Raw genomic sequence first — 20,457 nt, forward strand, 5'->3', positions numbered from 1 at the left:
GTCCCGCTATGCGATGAATGACAGACGCCAAACTAGAATGCGAGTTAGTGTGGCAGTGAGAGAGCGACTGCGCTGCTGACTGGGACTGACCGAGGAACCGATACCTCCGGTCAGTGGCGGCCATCTAAGTACCTGCGGGCGGGAGGGCGTTGGCGGCGCATTGCCTGCCAGTCTGTCTTTGGCCTCTCCTGCGATAGGCACGCTTGATCCAGCATTTACTGTCGACGTTCTTCTTTCAGCTGTGCCCACCGGTGTGCTGGCGACAGCTTATGCCAGTACACTGCAGAGTGTGAAATAAAGACTCTGGCATGTCAGAGTATTGCCTCATGGAAAGGACTGTGGCCAATCAAATGTGACATAGGTTTACATTACAAGCATAACACACGCACTGCCATATTATATGGCGTTAAACATCATGTTTGTTGGATTTTATTTCTCATAGAGTATATGGTATGAATATAAGTTGCTTAAAATAATCAGGAAATTGAGGATCCCTCGAAAGCGCTTTAACTCCGTTTGCTTACAGTAAAAAGAAAGAAAACTTCATATCAGTAGGCTTCCTGGAGTTGATGGTTTTAGTGTTATAGCTTGCGTCCAACTAAAGTATTCCATTTTAGTGGTATGGCGCAATTATGAACTATCAAAAGCGCGTCTTTTTGGTACAATTTGCATATCATATATCAAATAATGAGATATTTAGATACAGCCACTAGACAGTGTATGCCAGATAAGCTAAAAGTATCTCACTGAAATCGATTAGAAAAAAAGGGAACAAAGTAAAAGTTAATTTAGAAAGTTTCGACAGATATCCATAAATCTTACAGTTTATAGCCAATGTAAATACATTAAAAGATTGTGCCCTTTTACACACACAGGCCCCGAAGAAACAAACAGAAAATGTATTTCACAACTATCCATACTTCAAATTGAAGTGTCAATACGTCACAATGCGCACAACAATTCACACAACACAGAGTTCATATGTTACTGTGATGCACTTGTGTCACGGTATTTTGTTAAATAAAATCTGGAAAATAAGAAAGAAAGAAAAAAGAAAAAGCTGCAGCACAATTGGTAGCGTTGTGGATTTTGATTTGAAAAGAGAAAAGTAGCACATTCGTGCCCACCTCCTTCCATTTCTTTTCACATTTAATTTTCTAACATATTCTGGGCGTTTATTATTCAGTTAATAGAAGTGTTATCTCAAAAGGCGATTTTATTTATTATAAACAATATATTTGCCGCAATTCTTGTTGCAAAGGCCAACAACTGGAATGTTTCTCTAGTGGCCAGTTTACGTGTGAGTGTAAACTGGAAATTTTTGCAGCTATGAAACTTTCTGTAATATATAGATAGGCCTGTATCTACCTATGGACTGACTCAAGTTCGTATCTTGCAGACAAATATCTTTTTCATTGATGGTGAGCAGCTTCGAAAAAATCTACTCTTCCATTCGAATGAAATTACGAAACGAATCTCAAGCCTGAAATTTATATGGTGAGTTCCTAATTTCTGAGCGTTGGTAGTCAATTCAACAACTTTAATATGCATATTACACATCTGTAGACTGTCTTTAGGCACTATACTTTAACCATATTCAATTTAAAACAGAGAAAAGAATGAAGACTCAATTAAGTTCATGAATAATTTCTACCAGTATACACCTCAGGTTGTTTTACAGTTAACGAATAACTTCTACTAGGATGTACACTGAAGCGCCAAAGGAACTGATATAGGCATGCGCTTTCAAATACAGAGATATGTAAACAGGCAGAATACGGCGCTGCGGTCGGCAACGCCTATGTCAGACAAGTGTCTGGCGCAGTTGTTAGGTAGGCTACTGCTGCTACAATGGCAGGTTATCGAGATTTAAGTGAGTTTGGACGTAGTGCATGAGAGATGGGGCACACCATCTCCGAGGTGGCGATGAAGTGGGGATTTTTCCCGTGCGACTATTTCATGAGAGTACCGTGATTATCAGGAATCCGGTAAAACATCAAATCTCTGACATTGCTGCGATCCTGTAAAAGGTCCTGCAAGGACGGGACAACGACGACTGAAGGAGAATCCTTCATCGTGACAGGAGAGCAGCCCTTCCGCAAATTGCTGCAGATTTCAGTGCTGGGCCATCAACAGGTGTCAGCATGCGAACCATTCAACGAAACATCATGGATATGGGGTTTCGGAGCAGAAGGCCCACTCGTGTATCCTTGATGACCGCACGACACAAACCTTTAGGCATCGCCTGATCCCGTCAACATCGACACTAGACTGTTCATAATTGGAAAAACGTTGCGGGTCAAACGAGTCTCGTTTCAAATTGTATCGAGCAGATGGATGTGTACGGATATGGAGACAACCTCACGATCCATGGACCTACATGTCATCAGTGGATTGTTCAAGCTGGTGGACGCTCTGTAACGGTGTGGGGTGTGTGCAGTTGGAATGATATGGAACCCCCGATACGTCTAGATACGACTCCGACAGCTGACATCCATTCACATCCATTGAGCATTCCGAAGGACTTGGACAGTTGCAGCAGGACAATGCGACACCCTACGGGTAAAGAATTGCTAAGAGTGGCTTCAGGAACAATTTTCTGAGTTTATACAATTCCGCTGAGCACCAAACTCCTCAGACATGAAGGTTATTTGGAACATTTGGGATGCGTTGCAACGTGCTGTTCAGAAGAGATCTCCACCCCCTCGTACTCCTACGTATTTATGGACAGCCCTGCAGGAATCATGGCGTCAGTTCCCTCCAGCACTACTTCAGACATTAGTCGAGTCCACGCCACTTCGTGTTGCGTCACTTCTCCGATCTTGCGGGGGCCCTACACGATATTAGGAAGGTGTAGCAGTTTCTTTGACTCTTCAGTGTATCACAGATCATTTTACACCTTTATGAAGTGTTGCTTTACTAGCCATTCGCTTTTCCAGCTAGCTACAAGTCCAGAATCGTCTTCACGGTTTTCTCCGTTCATCTTCGACAATTGCTAATATACACTACTGGCCATTAAAAATGCTACACCACGAAGATGACGTGCTACAGACGCGAAATTTAATCGACAGTAAGAAGAGGCTGTGATATGCAAATGCTTAGCTTCTCTGAGTATTCACACAAGGTTGGCGCCGGTGGCGACACCTACAACGTGCTTACACGAGGAAAGTTTCCAACGCCGGCCGCGGTGGCCGAGCGGTTCTAGGCGTTTCAGTCCGGAACCGCGCGACTGCTACGGTAGCAGGTTCGAATCCTGCCTCGGGCATGGATGTGTGTGATGTCCTTAGGTCAGTTAGGTTTAAGTAGTACTAAGTTCTAGGGCACTGATGACCTCAGATGTTAATTCCCATAGTGCTCAGAGCCAAAGTATTCCAACCGATTTCTCATACACAAACAGCGGTTGACCTGTGTTGCCTGGTGAAACGTTGTTGTGATTCCTCGTGTAAGGAGGAGGAATACGTACCATCACGTTTCCGACTTTGATACAGGTCGGATGGTAGCCTATCGCGATTACGGTCTAACGTATCGCGACATAGCTGCTCGCGTTGGTCGAGATCCAATGACTCTTAGCAGAATATGGAATCGATGGGTTCAGGACAGTAATACGGAACGCCGTGCTGGATCCCAACGGCCTCGTATCACTAGCAGTCGAGATGACAGCATCTTATCCGCATGGCTGTAACGGATCGTGCAGCCACGTCTCGATACCTGAGTTAGCAGATGGGGGCGTATGCAAGACAACAACCATCTGAACGAACAGTTCGACGACGTTTTCAGCAGCACGGACTATTAGCTCGGAGACTAAGGCTGCGGTTACCATTGGCACTGCATCACAGACAGGAGCGCCTGCGATTGTGCACTCAACGACGAACCTGGTTGCACGAATGGCAAAACGTGAATTTTTTTTCCGATGAATCCAGGTTCTGTTTACGGCATCATGGCGGTCGCATCCGTGTTTGGCGACATCGCGGTGAACACACATTGGAAGCGTGGATTCGTCATCGCCATACTGGCGTATCATCCGGCGTGGTGGGATGCGGTGCTATTGGTTACACGTCTCGGTCACCTCTTGTTCGCATTGACGGCACTTTGAACAGTGAACGTTACATTTCAGATGTGTTACGACCCGTGGCTTTACCCTTCATTCGATCCCTGCGAAACCCTATATTTCAGCAGGATAATGCACGACCGCAAGTTGCAGGTCCTGTACGGGCCTTTCTGGATACAGAAAATGTTCGACTGCTGCCCTGGCCAGCACATTCTCCAGATCTCTCACCAATTGAAAACGTCTGGTCAATGGTGGCCGAGCAACTGGCTCGTCTCAATACGCCAGTCACTACTCTTGATGAACTGTGGTGTCGTGCTGAAGCTGCATGTGCAGATGTACCTGTACACGCCATCCAAGCTCTGTTTGACTCAATGTCCAGGCGTATCAAGGCCATTATTACGGCCAGAGGTGGTTGCTCTGGGTACTGATTCCTCAGGATCAATGCACCCAAATTGGGTGAAAATGTAATCACATGTCAGTTCTAGTATAATATATTTGTCCAATGAATACCCGTTTATCATCTGTATTTATTCTTGATGTAGCAATGTTAATGGCCAGTAGCGTACATCTATTTGAACCTGGTGTTGTAGTCTTACTGAATTCTCCCTACAGTTCCTACCACCCTTACACTTCTCTCCATTACCGAGCTCACAATTACTTGATGTCTCTTGATATGACCTGTCAACCAACCCCTTCTTTTATTTAAGCGTGTAACAAATTTCTTTTCTTTCTAATTCAGTACATACTCATTACTTATTCGATCTATGATTCTAATCTTCAGCATTTTGCTCGAGCATCAGATTTCAAAAGCATCTGTTTTCTTCTTATCATAACTCTATAAGCCTTGTTTCACTTCCGTACAAGGCTTCACTCCGAATAAATAGCTTTAGGACAGACTTTCTAACATTTTAATTTATTTTAGAAATAATGTGATGTAACACCGTAAGCTGTTGTCAACAGCATTCTTTAATATGCTAGCTGTTTCGGTCAGATACCGTTTTCCAGCGCACCTTGCGTTAAAAAGTTACATTGGAATATAGTGACGTCATAAAAGAAGTACAGAGTAAAAAAGTCGACTGAAAACTGTATGACTGGAAACTCTGTAATGAGTAAACGTATTTGTGGAATAGAATACGCAAGTATACTATATAATTCTGTTTAGTACCTATACAGTTTTCAGTCGACGTTTTGCATTTTGCTCCTTTTGTTTCCCAGTGTAAGTCCTGCTGTTAACCCAAGCAGCGCCGGAAAATGGTCCTCGAGAGATACCCGTCCACGTTAAAGAACCAGCTCAGAGTGTTACATGATGTCATGTATGAACTTTATCGAAGCTGTGGACCACAAGTAACGGAAAATATTTAAATTTAAGTACATTCGATTTAAACAAATCGCTGTTTCTCTGAAATGCTTTTCTTGTTTTGCCAATCTCTATCTTATATGTTGTCTACTTCGGTCGTCGTCACTTATTTTTCTACCCAGATAATAACTAATTTTAGTGTCTCATTTCCTACTCTAATTCTCCTAGCATTGAATGATTTAATTCAACTACATCCCATTCCATTTTTTTACTTTTGTAGGTGTTCATGTTAAAATTTCTTTTCAAGACGCCATCCCTTCCGTTTATCTGCATTTTATAAGTTTACAGATCAGCTGGAACTCAACGTTCTACGATTATCCAGTTAATTACGTATTTACGTCATATTAAAATCATTTGCGTAAATTTTTATTTGCACAGGGACGCGTGTACAAGCGTGAAGCATGAGATTGCATAACCACATTACCTCCGTCCCCATAATGGAGATAAACATGAATTTTACGTGGGAAGAAGGTTCGTACAATGTATAGCGCAACAAAAATATGCAAAGCATCGTTCATGTTAATGGCTGTGTGTTAGCTTCGCACGATACTGCGAACGTAGGCACTGCGGTACATCCTGTTTTCCTACATTTCTAAGAAGCGACCGGCACGGTACCAGACCTTAGCACGATAACTAGAAACTACGGGCATGTCTATTATGTACTGGATACGTGATTTTTTGACAGAAGAAACGCAGAAAATAATTGCTAGATTAAAGATGCCCCCGCAACAGCCATCAACATGAAGAGAAAAAAGTGGCAGTACTCAAACAGACATGTATTTTGCTAGGTGATGAATGCTCGTAGTGTAATTTACCTATACGATAATGAAACAAGCATTTTTTTCAAAATATATTTATGTATTTATTTTCACAGCCGTAGAAAGTTTTCGGAAAGGGAAATTAGTGACATCAAGCTTCCTAAGTTTGTAATAAACTCTGCGAAAAAGGTTAAAAATGAGATGAATGTAAAGAGTTGGGCAGTCGGTGCAACCTTTGTTTTTTGTTTTGTTTTTCGTTCCTTATGTTTCACTCCTAACCTCATATGGCATCACAGGACGACGATAGAAGTCAAGCGTTTGTCTCCGCCGCAGATGGTATACTGTTAGGGTACCGTTTTTTATACGTACAAAATCGGCGTTATTTACATTTGAAAATTTCGTTTTTTTACTTTATCTGAGGGGGTGGTTCACATTCGTGCCGTTTGCTTCCCTGCAAAACTTCACCTAGGGCTGGGTTATGTTCAACTTTGATGCTGGTATACATGTCGTGTTGGTTTTCTCGTAGTAGTTGAAATTTGATTTGTGCGGCGGTCTTGTGAGTGCCTGTCACATTGGCCAGTTGTGTGTCACCGATGTAGGGAATTTGGGGTCGCTGTTCGTGTAGATATCCGTCTTTATTAATATTTCTATTCGTTTCTTTATGAATTATTTTTTCTATTTTTGAAGTCAATTTGATTAATATTGATGGTGGCTAATTCTTTGTAAAGTGTATTGCTCGTCTAGTTTGTCGTTCTGGCGGCTACTCCAAATATTCTGGGACAGTTTATAATGAGTTTTATTTGGGCGTGAGATGTCATCCATTAAGAGGCAGCGTGTTCGACGATTGGCCTATTGAGTGATGTGTGTGCAGCAGCGATACTGTAGAATGAACGCGAAGTTTTCATTTGGTGACAAGCCATCATTACGTTGCTTCTCTAGTGATTCCTAATGCTTTAATGTGGTTGTTCTGGTTAGCGTTAGGTTTCTGGCTTTTGAGACTCATATGTCCGAATACATCTGTCAACGCCAGCTTTCTCTGGAATTGGAATTATTATATTCTTCTTGAAGTCTGAGGGTATTTCGCCTGTCTCATACATTTTGCTCGCCAGATGGTAGAGATTTGTCTGCACTGGCTCTCCCAAGGCTGTCAGTAGTTCTAATGGAATGTTGCCTACTCCCGGGCCCTTGTTTCGACTTAGGTCTTTCAGTGCTCTATCAAACTCTTCACGCAGTATCATATCTCCCATTTCATCTTCATCTACATCCTCTTCCCTTTCTACAACATTGCCCTCAAGTTTATCGCCCTTGTATAGTCCCTCTATATACTCCTTCCACCTTTCTCCTTTCCCTTCTTTGCTTAGAACTGGATTTCCATCTGAGCTCTTGATACTCATACAAGTGGTTCTCTTTTCTCCCAAAGTCTCTTTAATTTTCCTGTAGGCAGTATCTATCTTACCCCTAGTGAGATAAGCCTCTACATCCTTACATTTGTCCTCTAGCCATCCCTGCTTAGCCATTTGCACTTCCTGTCGATCTCATTTTTGAAACGTTTGTATTCCTTTTTGCCTGCTTTATTTACTGCATTTTTACATTTTCTCCTTTCATCAATTAAATTCAATATTACTTCTGTTACCTTTCCCTTCTTTGCTTAGAACTAGGTTTCCATCTGAGCTCTTGATATTCATACAAGTGGTTCTCTTTTCTCCAAAGGTCTCTTTAATTTTCCTGTAGGGAGTATCTATCTTACCGCTAATGAGATAAGCCTCTATATCCTTACATTTTTCCTCTAGCCATGACTGCTTAGCCATTTTGCTCCTCCTGTCGATCTCATTTTTGAGACGTTGGTATTCCTTCTATTTGAATGGAGTGTAACCATGTATGGAAGTGAAACATGGACGATAAACAGTTTGGACAAGAAGAGAATAGAAGCCTTCGAAATGTGTTGTTACAGAAGAATGCTGAAGATTAGATGCGTAGATCACATAACTAATGAGGAGGTATTGAATAGGATTGGGAGAAGGAAAGTTTGTGGCACAACTTGACTAGAACAAGTGATTGGTTGGTAGAGCATGTTCTGAGGCATCAAGGTGTCACCAATTTAGTATTGGATGGCAGCGTGGAGGGTAAAAATCGTAGAGGGAGACCAAGAGATGAATACACCAAGCAGATTCAAAAGGATGTAGGTTGTAGTAGGTACTGGGAGATGAAGAGGGTTGCACAGGATAGAGTAGCATGGAGAGCTGGATCAAACCAGTCTCAGGACTGAAGCCCACAACAACACCATCATGTCCGAATGCAATCAACTATTTACGCCTTTGGTCTTGCTGGAATGTCATCAGTACACTCAGCCGTCGGCCAGGTCTTCGCTTCAGAGTGTGAAACATCAGCTGCGTATAAACCGAAGTTCCACTTCGTCACCCGATGTTTCCATGCGGAAGCACGTGAAAGTCATCTAATCTGGAGCTTTGGGTTTCATATGAAGACTGTTCCGATCACTACTAAGAAAATTGTTTCACTTCAACCGGTAATTAGGACTTTTGACAAGCATTTAAAAAATACACTCCTGGAAATTGAAATAAGAACACCGTGAATTCATTGTCCCAGGAAGGGGAAACTTTTTTGACACATTCCTGGGGTCAGATACATCACATGATCACACTGACAGAACCACAGGCACATAGACACAGGCAACAGAGCATGTACAATGTCGGCACTAGTACAGTGTATATCCACCTTTCGCAGCAATGCAGGCTGCTATTCTCCCATGGAGACGATTGTAGAGATGCTGGATGTAGTCCTGTGCAACGGCTTGCCATGCCATTTCCACCTGGCGCCTCAGTTGGACCAGTGTTCGTGCTGGACGTGCAGAACGCGTGAGACGACGCTTCATCCAGTCCCAAACATGCTCAATGGGGGACAGATCCGGAGATCTTGCTGGCCAGGGTAGTTGACTTACACCTTCTAGAGCACGTTGGGTGGCACGGGATAGACGCGGACGTGCATTGTCCTGTTGGAACAGCAAGTTCCCTGGCCGGTCTAGGAATGGTAGAACGATGGGTTCGATGACGGTTTGGATGTACCGTGCACTATTCAGTGTCCCCTCGACGATCACCAGAGGTGTACGGCCAGTGTAGGAGATCGCTCCCCACACCATGATGCCGGGTGTTGGGCCTGTGAGCCTCGGTCGTATGCAGTCCTGATTGTGGCGCTCACCTGCACGGCGCCAAACACGCACACGACCATAATTGGCACCAAGGCAGAAGCGACTCTCATCGCTGAAGACGACACGTCTCCATTCGTCCCTCCATTCACGCCTGTCGCGACACCACTGGAGGCGGGCTGCACGATGTTGGGGCGTGAGCGGAAGACGGCCTAACAGTGTGCGGGACCGTAGCCCAGCTTCATGGAGACGGTTGCGAATGGTCCTCGCCGATACCCCAGGAGCAACAGTGTCCCTAATTTGCTGGGAAGTGGCGGTGCGGTCCCCTACGGCACTGCGTAGGATCCTACGGTCTTGGCGTGCATCCGTGCGTCGCTGCGGTCCGGTCCCAGGTCGACGGGCACGTGCACCTTCCGCCGACCACTGGCGACAACATCGATGTACTGTGGAGACCTCACGCCCCACGTGTTGAGCAATTCGGCGGTACGTCCACCCGGCCTCCCGCATGCCCACTATACGCCCTCACTCAAGGTCCGTCAACTGCACATACGGTTCACGTCCACGCTGTCGCGGCATGCTACCAGTGTTAAAGACTGCGATGGAGCTCCGTATGCCACGGCAAACTGGCTGACACTGACGGCGGCGGTGCACAAATGCCGCGCAGCTAGCGCCATTCGACAGCCAACACTGCGGTTCCTGGTGTGTCCGCTGTGCCGTGCGTGTGATCATTGCTTGTACAGCCCTCTCGCAGTGTCCGGAGCAAGCATGGTGGGTCTGACACACCGGTGTCAATGTGTTCTTTTTTCCATTTCCAGGAGTGTACAATGGGCTATGTTTTACTTAATTAAAATAAAGTAAGCTCGTTGGAAAAGTTGTTTTCTTTTTCGTAGTAGCGAACAGTTGAGGAAATAACTTGACTGTTCTCGCTGTCCGGCAGCGGGTGTACGGACTGCTGGTGAGGGAGTCGGCGCCTGCTGTGGCGCTGTCTGCAGGGGAAGAGCCCACCAGGTGCCGCCGCCAGAGTATACAGCGAGCGATGCCAGAGGGTTCGGTGATTTACTGGTCACCTTACATGTGCATATATATAGACAAGGTTGGTTGGAGGGAGGGGACCAAACAGAGAGGTGATCGGTCCCAACGGATTAGGATAGGATGGGGAACGAAATCGGCCGTGCCTTTTCAAAGCAACCATCCCGCAATTCGCCGGAAGCGATTTAGCGAAATTATGGAAAATCTAAATCAGGATGAGGGTTTTAACCGTTTTCCTATAGAATGCGAATCCACTGTTCATATATCCAAGATAGAGCACGTAACCATGGCAATATACCCGCTGTATCTGATTACAGCATTGTAAATATCTGTGCTCTGCCGTACACATTAACTACCTTCTATCTCATAGTAACGCTGCGTAAGGAAGGATATTACATGGAACGAACGAATCAAATCATTTGTGGCTATTCAGAACACTTCCAGCCTTCAAGAGGCGCACGTGGGGAAGCTCGGCGCATTTTCAAAGGGGGCCGCACACTAGGAGTCGCTGAGCAACGTTCTTCCGCACAACTCTGAAATCTTGATGAAGTTCTTACAGAAGAAAATGAAAAGTAACGGCCACAGTAAGTTGTTTCAGTTTGTCTTTCAGATCACAAATAGTCGGAGTCTCCAAGTCACAGTCCATCACAGATAACAAACAATATGACAACACCAACAATATAGGAGTAAAGGTTTCCTGTGTCTTGTGATAAACTTAAATTGGGAAACTGCAGGCGTTACAGAAATGTGGACGGATTTAAACCTGTTGGCGCTAAACGGCGAGATCCCACGATGGTGGTACTGTTGAGCGATTAGTCACTCCCGCTAAGACGGAAAGCAAGCTGGGCGCCGAATCGTGCGGAGGTGCGCGGACGGCGGGCGCTGGCTTCACGACCGGAGACGAGTGAAACTCAGCCGAGGATCGGGCTGCGCTTTCCAGGACCGATCTGCGTTTCGTGTACGGCTTAACCACCACCGCATTTGTCATTACGTCTGATATTTTCGATGCACATCAATAACACTAAAACATAGGTGTGAAGTGTAGTCGATCATGTCAAGTGATAATGGGGAAATTACATTAGGAGGTATGAGAAGCTTAACGATGAAGGGAAGTCACATGTATATGATAAAAATACAGATAAGAAAATAGAAGGTTTTGTAATGTGGTGTTGCAGAAGAAGGCTGGAGACCACATGAATAAATCGGGTGGCTAAGGAACAGGTACTGGATCTAACTCGGGAGAAAAGAACTCTATGGAACTAAATGAAAGACTCGGTTAATGAGACATATCGTGACATGTATGAAATATGTTCATCTTTCACAAATTATGACATTCTTTTGCTTATATTTTTCTCTTGTTAAATAGATCTGTTAGTGGCAGTAAAGCTGATCAAATAAAATATAATAAAACCAAGATTGGGAATTTTAAATTTAGGCTAAAGCGACCTCATTTTACATCCTGCGACATCAATTAATAGTGAATTTGGTCAGAAAGGAGGCATGAAATTACAGAGATAGGCCGAGGCTTGAACACAGTAAGCAGGTCCAAATGGATGTAGGTTATCGTGGTCATGTAGAGACTCGCATAGGATAAGTTAAGCCGCTGAGCTGCATCAGATCTGTTCCCGGACTGAAGGCAACAACAGTGCAAGTGTTGTGAACCTCCAGCACGTCAGTGGCAGATACCAGACTGTCGGTGCATACCTGGTTGCACTGATCCCGTCCAAAGGCGGAGATGAACTGAGAGTGTCCGCTGTTATAGTGCCTATCGCCATGTTTACCTATAACGTTCGTGCGAAAGGGATGTCTTCATGACAAGAGTCTTGGATCTACTGGCTGTCTCTCACAACAGAACGTGAAAAACGTACATCTGGTAAATAGAGTAATGGAAGAAAAGCAGTTTTCTGGTACAGACAGAGAGTAGCAGTAGTGTTGGTGGAAGGCGGGAGGAGGGATTTTAACCTTTTAACTTCTGATGATGAGAGCACTGCCCTAAAGAGATTTTCCCTGCTAAGCGAGGACATGGCTACGAGGGGAACTGCACAAGCAGAACGATGATGGCAAAAGTTGTAGCTTTCTAAGAAGCTGAACTCAAGAGTCAGCTGAACAATAGGGGAAACGCACAATATGGACTGTCTTCCTCCAAACGTGAAACAGTGAAGATCCTGTGGTGTTTGGGCTGTCAGCAACGTCATTGAGTAATGAAAGTAAGTAGTATATGTGGGGTCTTGCCCACTCGTCTGGTATAGGGTGCCTAAAGCATGCTGCGTTCTCGGAATGCTATGCAACAATTCAGGCAAATAACATTACTAGTTTTTATTACAAATAAGAAGACTGACAATACTTACTTGTATTTACAACAAATGTCGCAAGCGATGGGCGGCATGCAAACAGTAATGTCCTTCGCTATAGACAATGTGAAAACAAGCGATGGATATGGATCAGTTGTAACTGTTCTCGTAGCACTATCTGCCAGACCGTGCTAATACTCTGCGAATACTGTCCACTAAAGTCTGGTCGATGTTGGCAGGAGCGGTGCTCGTATTCACTTCGGCTAGATGCCGCTCCCATCGCGGTGACGTCCTGGTCAGCGCGCTATAGGCCGACGTCGTTTCACCGCCTTCTCTTGCGTTCTTCATCTTCGTTCCGGCGCTTGCGGTTACGCCAGAACAGTATAATAATAACTTCGTGTAGATGAATAGCGTGCTGCAAGCATTTCAAGTGGCTGTCAATTCGTCGTCTTGCGTGTCTCGGATCTACCTCAGTTGACCAACTAGGAAAATATGTCATACGGTTAAATGTGGACGCCGAACTAAGAGTCGTTTCTGGCCATTCAGAGGCAAATGTTAGGTTGAAGCCATAAAAAATTTTAAAATACTCAGTCGTGGTACCTTTATTTCTGTTCCACAGCCTTTTGGTTTCAAGTTACGCAGTTTAGATCTGCACCACCAAAAAGTATACATGAACTGTAATAAGTAAGAAACGATTTTACGTAATCGTCTTTATGTTCATTATTTTAAGCAGAGCAAGATTTATTTGACGACCATCAAACAACCTCTTCCCTCTTCTCCAGAAATGCCACATTTGAATGTTATTAAACCATGGAGCCGTAAGCACGAAAACTAATAGTGGATAATTACCTTCTAACGCCATGTCTCACTGAATTGGAACTATCGAAAATCCCAGAGAGTACCGCACACAGAATTTAACGATTAAATCCCCAAAATGATTTTCGCTGCCACGGTTGGTCCTAGGCCACGTTGAAGGAAGGCAGGTAAGTGTTAAGTCCCATCAACAACGAGGTCTATAGAGACAGCGAGGCACTGACTCTACGGAAATTGAGAACCTTCGTCAGGAAGAAAGTGAATGGAAAAAAATAGATATCTATTTTTCCAAAAATGAACCGAAAGTTAGTGATGAGAAATGCAGTGTGTTTTAAGGGTAATTTTGTTAATAAGTTGTCAGCTTCCGGCAAGTAACGTGTAAGTAATGCAATGGACTTTCGTATGTGACATGTGGCATGTTTCGTGGATTACCAGAGTTTTCTACGTTATCTGTGCAGCCTCGGATGCACAATTAGCCGAATAATATTAGAGGGTATCTGAAATTATTAAATTTAATTTTAATGTGTTCTCTCCACTGATATTAACCAGGTAACTATTAGCGAGAATGACTGACTGAAGCGTAAGAGGCGGAAGCGTTGCTGAAGAAATGACTGTAGTTGATGTTCGTGAAGTTGCGTGCACTGCCACTGAGGCAGGCGGCCGGCTTTCAGCTCTCAGCTGACCGCACTAACGACGCTGCCGGCCAGCTTTTCGGCGCTAATTGCCGCCCCTGTCACACTGCACCGCGCCGTTGTCTGGCTCTTCGCGTGCTCGCAGGGGCGAAATGCGGACGGTGGCAAGTCGCGGCTAGAGCACCACTTTGCTCCACAGCTTGTGAGGCGCTTAAAGCCTACCTCTTACACTTTTGAGCCATATTGCTTCTTCTCCACCGGCTACGTATTTATGGCCGTGGCCAGCCACATAATTTTATTACTTCACGTGCTCTTCCTTAGTCATACAAACATTGAACTACGCGTTTCGAGCCGGTCGGAGTGGCCGTGCGGTTCTAGGCCCTACAGTCTGGAACCGAGCGACCGCTATGGTCGCAGGCTCGAATCCTGCCTCGGGCATGGATGTGTGTGACGTCCCTAGGTTAGTTAGGTTTAAGCAGTTCTGAGTTCTAGGCGATTGATGACCTCAGAAGTTAAGTCGCATAGTGCTCAGAGCCATTTACGCGTTTCGAACTTTTGCATATCATAAGATTTGTTATTACGCTTAAGTTTGATAGAAAACGCATTTGCAGCTGCTACTGTCTGGTTTGTGTTTCATCAGCGGCTGACAGTGCAGATTCAGTATAAAACCATTATAGACGTACTTTAATGGAATACTTGTTATCGTCATGAGTAAAGCTACAACTCACTACACGTCGGGAGCCCGCCCAGTTAGTCGTGCGGTCTGACGCACTGACCATTATTCTACCATACAAACATATGGGGTTACACTCGTCTGGTGTGAGACGTTCCCTGAGAGGGAGGGGGGGGGGGGGGGGGGGATCCACTGGGAGCCGAACTGCACAATAACCCGGGGTTCGGTGCGGGGCGGCGGTGGGCTGAGTGGATTGCTGTATCCTGTTGTGGGGTTGTGAACCACCGAGGGCGAAGGGGGGGACGAAGCCTCTCCGTCGTTTCTAGGTCCCCAGTTCAACACAATACAGGTCGAGAGGAAAGAGCCCCTGGCTACATATCGATGGTAGACAATGTAATCCCCAAAACTCCATTTGTCTGTTAAAACTCTTAATTCCAGTAATTAGTAACCCCTTTACTAAAGAGAGATTTGAAAGTTCACGGATCTCTATAACCAATCAATAACTAGGTTACAACTACATAGTTAGATATCTAGCAATTTTATCTATATCACTTTACTTATTTTTTCAGAAACTGATTTTGCTTCGCCTGTAAAATTTTGCAAAATGGAGTTACCATCGATATGATGATATTTTAGCGCAGAATATACGCTGGAATTCAGTGCACTTTTTCTGGTGAACATCGACTCCGAATAACGTCTTACTCTAATTGCACGCAGTTTAGCACGGCGGTCTGATAAAAATAACACACGCTTCACATGTTAACATTTCACAAACTAGAAAGTTTGACGCTAAAAAGATAATAAATAATATTGGTGAGACAGAACTGTATTCATAGTCTGTTAAATTGGTGCATAAGACATTCATAATGTCAACTCGACGATTGGTTTGACACCACATTTCGTTATTCAACAAGGTCATGTCGCACGAGGTATTCCCTTATATTGACCCATGATCTGTAGACTGCCTCACCCAACTATCAGAACAACCCCCTGGACTGAAAGCAACGATCACTCATTGTTGAACTACGCCCGATTATAGAATCTTGTAAAGCAAGAGTTTCTAGAAAGGACGACACATATCTGCATAATGCACAGTAGCAATACTTACTGAAGATTTTCGTTCTCGAAAAGAAGAATAATTGTCACTTAAGCGACTTTGTAGAGGTTCAAGGAAAATATCTTACTAAAAATAGAGTTGCTTCAACGTTTCCAGTTACTGAGGTAGGCTAACCTAATACCGATCTACAGAAGTGACTTGTGTTTGCCAAACGCAGTATGTAGCTTAGGATCCGTCAGCCAAAGAAAAGTATTGTTAAAATTCTGCGACATACATACGATATTTGAGGGGGCGGGGTTGGGGGGCGGGGGGGGGGGGGGCGGGACGGGTGTCACGAGCGAAGACGTTGGTCTGCTGCTGATCTGCAAAGATGAAATACGAACAATATGTGTTCGTAGACAAATTACCCCGCATTATGCTCGTATAAAAAGGTCTACAAGGTACAATACATAACAGTGCACAAGCGTTTGCGACAACACCACACATCAGTAACTCCAGTTATTGCAAGATACGTGCTAACACTGTAACATACATTAAAAAAAAGAAAAGAAAAAAGGGACATAATGCAGCCAGGCGACCCACACTTCCGTTAGGGACGCCACAGTTAGTGGTATAACAAGAATGATATTTCAGTTTCACAAGGGCGACAATATCTCTTCCTAAAGGCGAAAACGTGTCCACTGTTACAGACAATCGATGACACTTTTCCGGTTTCCAGACGCTATTTACGTAGGATGTACGTTTCCTGTGGGTGGTGGCGGCGTGGCTCCGCACTGACCTGCCAGTGGTGGCCCGCCGGTGCGTCCGCGTCCGCTGGCTCGTCTGCTGCCGCTGCGGTCACTGCGCGCACACCACTGCCTCTGCCGCCACCTGCCGCATGGCGCGTCGCCCGCTCACTGCCTCGCCTCGCGCTCCACGGCTCCGAGCCTCCCCAGCCTGCCGGGACGGCCGCGGGCGGCGCTGCCGTCGGCGGCAGATCAATAGCGTAGTGGCAGGTCGCGGGGGTGGAGCAGGACGGGGGGCCAGGGAGCGACCCTGCGCTGCGCAACCCGGGACCGCGCGAGACGCCGAACCACCAAACAAACTGAGGACGGCGACAACACACACACCACCGGAAACGAATAAAACCTTCACAGAAGCTGCCACTTTCGTCCCCGTACAGTAGTCGCATAAAAGGGACTGACAGAGATCTGTATCGAGGTCTCGGTGTTATTCCGTCCGTACATTGAGCAAGCTGTAAAGAAAACCGAGGAGGAATTGGGAAAGGAAAGTAGAGTCCAAGTAGCAGAAACATAAACCTCGATCTTGTCGATGACATAGTAATTCTGTCAGAGATGGCAAAGGACTCGGAAGAATAGTTGAACAGAATGCGTAGTGTCTCGAATGGAGGTTATAAGATGGTCATCAACGAAAGTAACACGAGGGTAACGCAATGTAGTCGAATTAAATCAGGCCATGCTAAAGAACATAGATTAGGAAATGAGACACCAAAAGCAATAGATAAGCTTTGTTATGCGCACAGCAAAATAACTGACGATGACAGTTGCAGAGAGGGATAAAATACAGACTGACATTAGTAAACAAAAAATTGTTAGCGTAAAATGTAAAGTTGAATGTTACCAAGTCTTTTTTGAAGTGCGATTTACCGAAACGAGTCGAGGATAAACGAAATTTATGGCATAACTTCACTAAAAAAAAAGCATCAATCGACAGAACCATTGTCAGATGTCAAGGAATCGTCGGTTTGGCAGTGGAGATATAGGAGATTAAATTGTAGAAAGAGACCAGGGCTTCAAGACAGTAAACAGGTTCAAATGGATGTGTTAGAAAAAAATGGTTCAAATGGCTCTGAGCACTATGGGACTTAACTTGTGAGGTCATCAGTCCCCTGTAACTTAGAACTACTTAAACATAACCATCCTAAGGACACCACACATATCCATGTCCGAGGCAGGATTCGAACCTGCGACCGTACCGGTCCCGCGGTTCCAGACAGTAGAGCCTAGAACTGCACGGCCACCCCGGTCGGCGACGTGTTAGATTTAGATATGGAGAGGCTTTCACATGATAGATGAGCTGCAACAAACCAGTCTTAGAACCGAACACAACTACTACAACAACAGCAGCAACACCAGCTTCAACCATCTAGATTCAGTCCGAACATCGAAGAAAATCTGTTAAATAGCAGGGTGTAGCATTTGGTAACAAACTACGAACAAAAAAGACGGAATCTGACTTTAACTGTCTTTAATCCTAGCGCTTGATCGTGAAGGTGCATCATCTAATTATTGATCCCCGCCTATGATGACCATTGTCAGATCTACTAGCCCCAAGAAAATACTGTATGTAGCTGCCAGAACAAAGATTTCAAGCGTTATGAGAGTACCGATTGATAAAATAAAATAATTATAATTGGTATTTGTAATAGATCGCTGACGGATTCCAAACCATGTTGTCTAAGAGAGTACACTTTCAAATGACCTCGCCATATTGATGAGGTCTTCTGCAGATGTAGATTCCAGCTAAATCGAAATAAAACAGAGGTGACAGCATTCCATCTCCATAACAAATACGCATGCAGGAGGCTTACTAGTGTTACTTGATGTGGTCCAAGTTTCTCATAAGCAAACATATCGGTGTCAACCTCGATCAGATACTGACATTTAAACAGCACTGCGCGAAAGTGTCGAAGAAGCCTGACTCAAGCGGAAATCTTCTCCAAAAAATATCCGGAAAAAATTGGGACACAAATGCACATGGGCGACTCAGTGGTGCAATTTTACTTCTGTTCTCGGCTGCTCAATATAGATGCCCTCAGTGGGAAAACAGCGTACATACAACAACGTGTGAATGAGACCGAGAGACACTGTCAGATCTGCTTCCATTCCGTGGTTGCATGTTATGTCCCATATTGCTGCTCCGGATGTCAGAAGAACAACTTCCAAGGAATAAACTTTAGGAAGACAGAGTGCTATAAGAACTCACTTGTAAGTAGGGCTTTCCGCAACCCCCCAGCTATACAGCTAAAGTCATGCAAGCCATCTTTGGATCACAGAAATTTTCATTGTCACCGAGAAGCGGAAAGAACGCTAGAATGACCATACATCCCAGAACGCCAACTTAATTCAAAAGAAAAGTGCGACCTACTTACGTGTATACACTATCAGCGTAGTAAAGAGCTTAATGAAGTGTGTGGATGATTTTTAAATTTATTTGGCTAATTTAATGTCTAGTGGACAGTTAAAGACCTATCGCATTACTGTGTTACTATTTTGTTAACGAATAAAAACTGCATTACACTTATCGCTATTGCGTCATACATGAATTAGGATTACAATTTCATCAGTTTTTCGATGCCGCCATTAGTCTTTTTCAAGAGTGCTCAGTTTTTTGCTTATCTACATCTTATTCAGTGATCTGATCAAACTTAGCATTATTTCCTATTACCTATTTTAATATTAACCTATACTTTTACAGATAGCTACTGCAGTCTGTTATCTGTTATCTGATACTGACGTTACACTAGTCGTTTTGCAATTTATTTTGTACTTAAATGCGTTTTTAGCCCTCAGAATCAACACTGCGGCTCATTATGCAAATTACGTCGAATTAACAGAAGATATAAATTAACCTCCCCCCTTTAAAAATTAATAACTTGTAAACGCCTTAAGTGATCTTACCAAACGAAGTGTCAGCTGAAATTGCACTACTGAAAATCAGCTACAAAACATGACTGACCTACCTCATTGTTAATACTAGGGCCGTCCGGAGTGGCCGTGCGGGTTTAGGCGCTTCAGTCTGGAACCGCAAGACCGCTACGGTCGCAGGTTCGAATCCTGCCTCGGGCATGGATGTGTGTGATGTCCTTAGGTTACTTACGTTTCAGTAGTTCTTAGCCTAGGGGAGTGAGGACCTCAGATGTTGAGACCCATAGTGCTCAGAGCCACTTGAACCAGCTAATACCTGGGACTGCACGTTTGAGAAGTGCTTCAGTACCTGGCCGCCTCATAGTGGACCAGAATCCTCAATAAGTCGCTATAAACTTTAAAAAATCGGAGCTGCGAAGTTTCGTTCAATAGGTTGTCTAGAGCAATGTTGGTACTATTGAATCCCGGTCTTAGGAGCGGCCAGCTTTTTATTCCGAACGCTGAATTTCGAGTCCGACGCGGCATTCGTTTGTGACCACGCAGAGATAGCAGGGCTGGAAAGTACTGCGTCATTCGAATTTAATGTTTTGTTCAGCAAAATCAGATCGAAATGTTTTTAAATGGAGGCTGTTCCGGACGGTATATACTTTATCAGGAACACTTATGGCAATATTGAGTCATAGTTAATAACTGTTTTTTTAAAAAATTAACTTCTTACTGGAAACTGTAAAACGCGAGTGAAAAAAGAAATGAGTTTTAGATTTCGCGATATTTCGCCTCCTGTTTCATTACGTCCTTAAGTTTGTACTGTAATATTCGCGCCTCAGCCTTAAAATCCAGCTGGTAGCCGCAACTCCGACTTTGAACCATTTTTTAAGCGACAGTTGCAAAATGCCGTTACTTACACTGAGAAAATAGAAATGAAAATTTTACTAAAGTGCAATTAAAACTCACATGCAGGTATGCACACATAATCATTCAACTGAAGGCAT

General features: G+C 44.4%; 1 protein-coding gene across 1 annotated transcript in view; it reads right to left on the bottom strand.

The window, feature by feature from the left end:
• LOC126281741 (uncharacterized) overlaps positions 1 to 16,989 on the bottom strand; it is a 500,256-nt gene extending 483,267 nt beyond the window's left edge. Inside the window, exon 1 of the mRNA XM_049980928.1 lies at positions 16,597 to 16,989. Within this exon, the coding sequence (XP_049836885.1) occupies positions 16,597 to 16,989 (393 nt within the window). The remainder of the gene's footprint in view (positions 1 to 16,596) is intronic.
• Positions 16,990 to 20,457: the final 3,468 nt, after the last annotated feature.

Source organism: Schistocerca gregaria, chromosome 7 (genome assembly GCF_023897955.1).
Source record: "Schistocerca gregaria isolate iqSchGreg1 chromosome 7, iqSchGreg1.2, whole genome shotgun sequence".
NCBI lineage: Eukaryota > Metazoa > Arthropoda > Insecta > Orthoptera > Acrididae > Schistocerca > Schistocerca gregaria.